General features: G+C 42.6%; 1 protein-coding gene across 1 annotated transcript in view; it reads left to right on the top strand.

Moving 5' to 3' along the window:
* Positions 1-981: 981 nt before the first annotated feature.
* mki67 (marker of proliferation Ki-67) overlaps positions 982-7,116 on the top strand; it is a 46,887-nt gene continuing 40,752 nt past the window's right edge. The window contains exons 1-4 of the mRNA XM_072239398.1: positions 982-1,091; positions 5,597-5,708; positions 5,788-5,869; positions 5,950-6,065. Of these exons, the coding sequence (XP_072095499.1) occupies positions 5,617-5,708; positions 5,788-5,869; positions 5,950-6,065 (290 nt within the window). The 5' untranslated portion in view covers positions 982-1,091; positions 5,597-5,616. The remainder of the gene's footprint in view (positions 1,092-5,596; positions 5,709-5,787; positions 5,870-5,949; positions 6,066-7,116) is intronic.

Genomic DNA, 7,116 nt, shown 5'->3' with positions numbered 1-7,116 from the left:
TGTTTCTGGAATTAGCTCTGAGAGTCAGCAGCAGGCAGAAATCACTCTTTCACAACACCCTCTATTTTGTTCAGATTGATTACATAGAAGCTACATTTGAGTGAGTTTTAATCTGAAATGTCACCTTCAGTATTCTGCCTAGAGACATTGTGACCGAGCTTTCTGTTTCTCTTTCAGCACGGGAACAGGCCCTTCGGTCCAATTGGTTCAGGTCGACCAAGATCTTCAAGCTAATGCCATTTAGCCCAGAACCTTCTGAATTTTTCCAATCCGTATACTATTCGGTCTTTTGAAAACTGTTATTGTCCCTGCCGGAACCACTTCCTCTGGCAGCCTATTTCACATACATACCACACTTTATGAAAAAAGTTGCCCATCAAAATCTATTAAATTGTGCATTTTTGTGTATTTTCTTTTTAAAGTTTTCGTCAACGCGCGTCTTCCATGCAACATACTTAATAATAAAAAACAAAATGCTTAAAACATTATCTGGTAAATGAGTTTACTTTTACTGAAAACGCCTGTCTACCTACTGCACTCTGACCCTCCCTCACCTCACTTGAAGCCTGCCAGTTTACACTTGTACTTTCTGTCCTGAAAAGATATGCAAACACAAGGAGCAAGAACGATCTGACGATCCCTCTGAACGATCCCCATTCCCCGACTGCGCAAGCGCAGTGGACCTGCCAAGCGAACGTCACGTTACATCCCATTGGCCGTTAATTATGAAGTACAGGAGCGGCCAGCCAATCGGATCGTTTGGCGCCGCAATTCGAACCGGTTGTTTTTTTTCGAAAATAACGTTGGAGCGGAATAGAAATTGAGCAATTTATGAGGTACGGAGGTGAACGGCTTTAAGAGAAAAGAAATGCGTTACCTTTGGAGGGGAGGGGGGGAAGGGATGGGGGATGCTGGGCGGTCTGCCCGCCTGCGGCTGCGTGCGGATCGGCGCTGCGGCGGCTGGTGACGGTTAGGTGGCGGGAGATTTGAGCGGGCGCGCGGAGCGTTCGTGATCAGTTGTCGAGTCGGAGCCGAGGGCGCACGTCGGGTCGCCGGATTGCTCGGAGGAAGAACATAAACTGAATGGGCTGGTAGGTCATTTAAATGCTCTCATTAGGTGAAATGGAGAGTGAGAACTTGTCAGAATTTTTTACTGGGGTTAAGCGCGCCTGAAGTGGGAAAGCGTCGCGGAGGGCCACTTGCAGAGTTGGGCTCGGCTCCGGACTGCCCTGAACTGTCCGCGGCTGGTGGCGGCGCTTCATCTCTCGGAGCGAGAGAGGCTTTAAATATCCGTCCTGTGACGGAGGTGTTCTGTCTCTTGGGGATGCAACAGGCTGCAGATGCTGGAATCTGGTGCAAAATGTTGGAGGAAACCGGTGCCTGTGGGGGAAGTTTGCGGTGAAACCGACAGTAGTTGCTGTTCGACCCGCCGAGTTCCTCCAGCATCTTGTTCCTTTTTTTGTCAATCGTGGATTCTAGCAGTTGCTATGCCTTGTGCTTTCAGATTTTTGTTTATTGAACCTCTCCGGGTTTTGGTGCTCAGTTTGTGAAGGGAGTGTTGTCTGATGAAAGCATGGTTCATTCTGATCTTGGTTCATTAACGCTGCGGAGCTGTCTTTTACAAACGCCGATCCGACACTCGATGTTCCCCTTCAACGATTCGGGAGACGTCGGAGGTTTCTGAGAAGGAAACCGACGAACAGACAGGACTTTGGACAAGTCTGCAGTTTTACCTTAAGACTCGCCACCTCATCGATCTGCTTGAGCAATCGATTTTTGAACGTGCCTGCTTGTTCTGGGGAGAATGTGTGCTTCAAAAGATGCCCACGTTTCGATAGATCATTACTGTGCGCTGGCGATTCAGAGTCTTGGAGAAGTTCGGCCCATCTAGTTCGTGCCGAAGCATTTAAACTGCTTCGTCCCATCGACCCGGATTGTTTTCTTACGACGATCTCCTGATCTCTAGATTATAGGGATGGCATTGAGCTGGAAGCTGGCATAAGGCACAGGAAATGGTTGATGTTGCCAGTAGGGCACTTTTACCACAATCCCCACTCCTGAAATACCTTTGTGACCCGTTGACAAATTTGGTGTCGGTGCCGTGAAGGATCTTCTGATCCATCATGTTACAGGTTCTATGTCAACGCACAACAGTGTGAAGTCAAGTAGTGCTGACAATGATCCCTTTCATAAATGGTGCAATTTATCCAGCATTCTGTTTTTACTATAATTTTTTTAAAAACCTTTTTTGTGCTTTGTTTTTTTTAATTATCTTAACAAAGAATGATTCATTGACTTCCGCAAGGGCAAACCTCGTACGTCAGTGACAGCCTGTAGGAGAGGAAACGTACAGAGGAAATTGTTGTTTAAGATGAGTTAACTAGATCAAATGGCCACAGACGACAGTGATACTGTATAATGAAGTGATAGTGATATGTGGAATGATATAAATAATATAAACTACAGATAATTATTAAAGGAATGTTTGCTAAACTTTATAAATTGTGAGGGATCGGTAATGTTTTGTCTTAATATTTACCATTCTAAATTCTAAGCTAGAGAGTTTGAATCAATGGCACATGTCATGAACGTTTATAGCAATTTTAGTTGAAGTTAGAGGAACTAAAGGACATGAAGACATTAGCTGAGAGGGCTCGTCTTGTGTTGAGGTAAACTGCAACGTTTGGTGTTGAAGGCTCAAATGTTTGCCGTTTAGTAATAACTTCAGAAGCGTGGAGAAGGAAGCACATATTCAAATTTTATTAATAAAGAATTTTAAACTAGGTAGATAAACTTCCCTGCAAAGACTTGCTAATAAGCAAATATTAACTTAGAAATGGAAGAAAAATTGTATGTTTAAATGTTGAAAAGCTTAAGAGGTGAAGTTGGAAAGGGACAAAGAATCCATGTGCATAAATAATTTCAATGTCAAAAACTTAGCAATGAAATGCTAGTCTTGACACCAGAGTTAGAAGATAATGGTATATCTGTAGTATAATTTTTTTTGTTTGGGCTGCATGCTTCAGGGTGTGTCATGGCCATGGGAAGATACTGCCATGCACAATAAATGGAATTAGGAAGCACTTCTGCAAGAAGAATATAGGCTAAGTTTTAACAGATGACCCTTTTTAACAGGTGAGAATACAAGGTTGATTGCTGATCTGGAACAATAGCAGTTAGTTGGAGTTCACTGAATAATGGTCCATGTTGGAATTGAATTGACTTTATTACTTACATCCTTCATATACATGAGAAGTAAAATCTTTATTTTACGTCTCTGTCTAAATGTAGAATGTGCAATTTATAGTAACTTATAATAAATACAGTACTATGTACAACAGGACAGTCAATATAACACAGAAATACAATTGTATCAACATGAATTAATCAGTCTGATGGCCTGGTGGAAGAAGTTGTCCTACAGCCTGTTGGTCCTGGCTTTTATGATGTGGTTCCGTTTCCTGGATGGTAGCTTCTGGAACAGTTTGTGGTTGGGGTGACTTGGGTCCCCAATGATCCTTCGGGCCTCTTTTACGCACATGTCTTTGTAAATATCCTGAATAGTGGGAAGTTCACATCTACAGATGCGCTGGGTTGTCTGCACCACTCTGTAGAGGGGGAATTGGGGAAGTTCAGTTCCCATTCTGTCAGTGATGCAGCCAGTCAGGATGCTCTTAATAGTGCCCCTGGAGAAAGTTGTGCTAAATGCACCAATCCTGTTCCAGTGGAAGTTTGTACTTATTATTGTTGACCACTCTCAGTCCACCTGCAATCTGTCACTTGGACAACTCCATGTTTAGTTGCTCTGTGCAGCCATAACCATGAGATACATGCAACCTACAAAATTACTGGTATCAGAATGAAAGTAGGTCACCATCACTAGACCATTGTACAATTGGGCACAGTTTTGGGGTAAGAAGGGAAAAATTGAATATGGACCTGCAGGACAACTTTTTCCATGAGTTGGTGAGTGGTGAATATAGGGAATGAACTGCCAGAGGAAATGGTTGACACAAGTACAGTAGAATCATTTAATAAGTGCTTGCATAGGTACATGGTAGGGATAGATGGGCTAAAGACAGGAAATTGGGACTTGATGGTTGTGCAATGAGTTTAGCATGGACTCATTGAGCCGAAAGGCCTATATCCATGTTGTATTGCTTTGTGACTCTTACCATTTTAATAATATATTGCCCAAAGTGAATGTTTCTAAACTTAACAGTAGAATTGAGGGGATTGTACAGAATCAGCATGACTTCAGTGACTTCCGCCATCTCCAACAGGATCGCAGTATCAAGCACATCTTTCCTTCTCCGCCCCCCCCACCCCACTTTCCATTTTATTAAGCACCTATGCTCCATCTGCCAGAAGAAGCAGGTTTTCCCAGTGGCCACCCATTTTAATTCCACTTCCTATTCCCATTCTGATATGTCAATCCATGGCCTCCTCTACTGTTGTGATGAGGCCACATTCAGTTTGGATGAACAACACCTTGTATTCTTTCTGGTTAGCCTCCAACATGAAGGCATGAACATTGGTTTCTTGAACATCTGGTAATCCCTCCCCCCCCCCCCACCCCTTTCGCTATTCCCCATCCCCTTTCCCCTCTCTCACCTTATCTCCTGACCTGCCCATCACTTCCCCCTGGTGCTCTTCCCCCCCTTTTCTTTCTTCCATAGCCTCCATCTCTGTCCTCACTGATCAGACTCCCCCTTCTCCAGCCCTGTATCTCTTTCACCAATCAACTCCCAGCTATTTACTTCATCCTCCCCCTCCCAGTTTCACCTATCACCTTGTGCTTCTCTCTCCCCTCCCCCGCCTTTTAAATCTGCTCTTCATTTTTTTTTCCCTCCAGTACTGCCAAAGGGTCTCTGCCCAAAATGTAGACTGTACTTTTTTCCATAGATGCTGCCTGGCTTGCTGAGATCCTCCAGCATTTTGAGTGTGTTGCTTGGATCTGCAGATTTTCTCTTGTTTGTGACTTCAGTGATTTTATTTCTCTCATTGAAATGCTACTTTTTTTTACTATCATTTCCCCATATTTGTGTGCATTGCGTTCATGGACATCAACTCAGATTTCCCAACAATTACACTGCTGAATCTCAGCAATTTGCCATGATTCAAGTCAGACAGGCTCATTGTGCGTGATTTAAATACAAAGTAACCTTTTTTATTTGGTTTATTTAAATGCTAGACATGCATAAGTATTTCCATCCAAAAAGCATCTTTGGCAGCTGGTGAACTTGGTTGCTCACCAAGGCAATCTAATCAGTGAAGCCTGTCATTTTATTTGGAGGGCCCATTCTACATTGCTTCTCTGCGAGCCTCCACACCCATCCTACCATCACCTCATCACTGGCTTTCTAGTGCAGTACTGCACCTGGGAGTCCACAACACGGAAGATGTGTTCAAAATGTTGAAGATCAGTGAGTTCAGGTGGCTTGCTGCCCACTGGAAAATATATCACCCTGCTCCTTAACTGTATTTTACCGCAAGGATACTTTGTTTAGTATGTCATGCTTTACGTATGTTGTTGTGACATTGCGCAGGAGAGTATTCTCAGTGCAGTTTACTAATTTTAAAAATATGTTTACAGGTAAGAAAACATTGTCAAAAATGCCCCTTTTTGGCAAAATTATAGTAATCAAGCGTACTGGAGCAGATGGATACAATTTTCCTTTGACATCATCTTCATGTTTATTTGGAAGGTAAGGCTGCTCTACTTATGGTTCTTTATGCAACTGTTCTACAGTGTCATTTACTTTTCCATTTGTTTTCTTTCTGTAGGAAGTCAGAATGTGACATACGTATCCAGTTACCTCATGTTTCAAAAGAACATTGTAAGCTTGAAGTGAATGAAAATAATGAGGTGATTTTTTTTATCATTAGACTTAACAATAGTAGACTTAACACCATTATACTACATTTATTACCTTTTTTCCTTTTCAGGTTATTCTAACTAATTTGAGTGAAGTGAATCAAACACTGTTAAATGGTAAAATTATTCAACATTCGGAAAGACTGAAACATCGTGATACATTTACTGTTATTGATCGTTCTTTCAGGTAAGTAGGATCTTAAACTAAAGGGTCTCTACTACTTAGCTTGGTTTAGTTGATAGTCCTATATCATCGATGGGTAGGTGGCATTAATGTAGCCTTAAATATCTGAGCGTGTTTTCTAATTATGTGATTTAGAAATGTTTAAACTTTGTTGATAATTGTCACTTGCTTTAAAACCACTGTGCAGACATCATAAAGAGCTATGCTGTTAGATTAGATAGTCAAGAGTATACTTTTGTCATATTTTTAAATGTTTCTTTGTAAATCATTTATTATTTAGTGATACAGTGCGGAGTAAGACCTCTGAGTCTTGCCACCCCAGCAGCCCCGGCCAAACCCAATTAATCCTAACCTAATCATGGGACAATTTACAAAGGCCAATTAACCTATCTGATATGTCTTTGGATTGTGGGAGGAAACCGGAGCACCAGGAGAGAAATCACGCATTCCATGGGGAGAACGAACAGGGTATCCTTACAGAATGGCACTGGAATTGAGCTCTGAAATGTCCTAAGCTGTAATAGCATTGTGCTACCTGCTGCACTGCTGCGGCATCTAAATTCCAATTAAATAAAAATTTGCAAAATGGATACACGTGTGATCCAATGTTCCCTCCAAGGCAGTGGTCCCCAACCTTCAGGCTGTGGACCGATACCGATCCACGAAGCATGCAGGGGTGCAGCGGTAGCCGGAATGCACCCAGCACATCTTTAAGAAAAAAGCCGAAATAAACAATCTAATTAATTAGGTGCAACTCGGCACGTAAATGTCAGCCCAGATCGTCACCAAATTAATTAATTAGTTTGTTTGTTTGGCTTTTTTCTTAAAGATGTGCTGGGTGCGCTCTGGATACCGCTGCACTCCATGCTTTGCGGATTGGTATCGGTCCGCGGCCCGGAGGTTGGGGACCACTGTTCTAAGGCACGCATAAGCATCTTTTGTTTGTTGTTGTTCAGTCGCTAAGTCAAGTCCGACTCTTCGTGACCTCATAGACCATAGGGTCCATTGGGTTTTCATGGGAAGATATGGAAGTAGATTTCCAGGCCTTTATTCC

Source organism: Mobula birostris, chromosome 21 (genome assembly GCF_030028105.1).
Source record: "Mobula birostris isolate sMobBir1 chromosome 21, sMobBir1.hap1, whole genome shotgun sequence".
NCBI classification, from domain to species: Eukaryota; Metazoa; Chordata; class Chondrichthyes; order Myliobatiformes; family Myliobatidae; genus Mobula; species Mobula birostris.
Note: the sequence above shows the minus strand (reverse complement) of the source record. Positions and strands in the feature narration are given on the sequence as shown.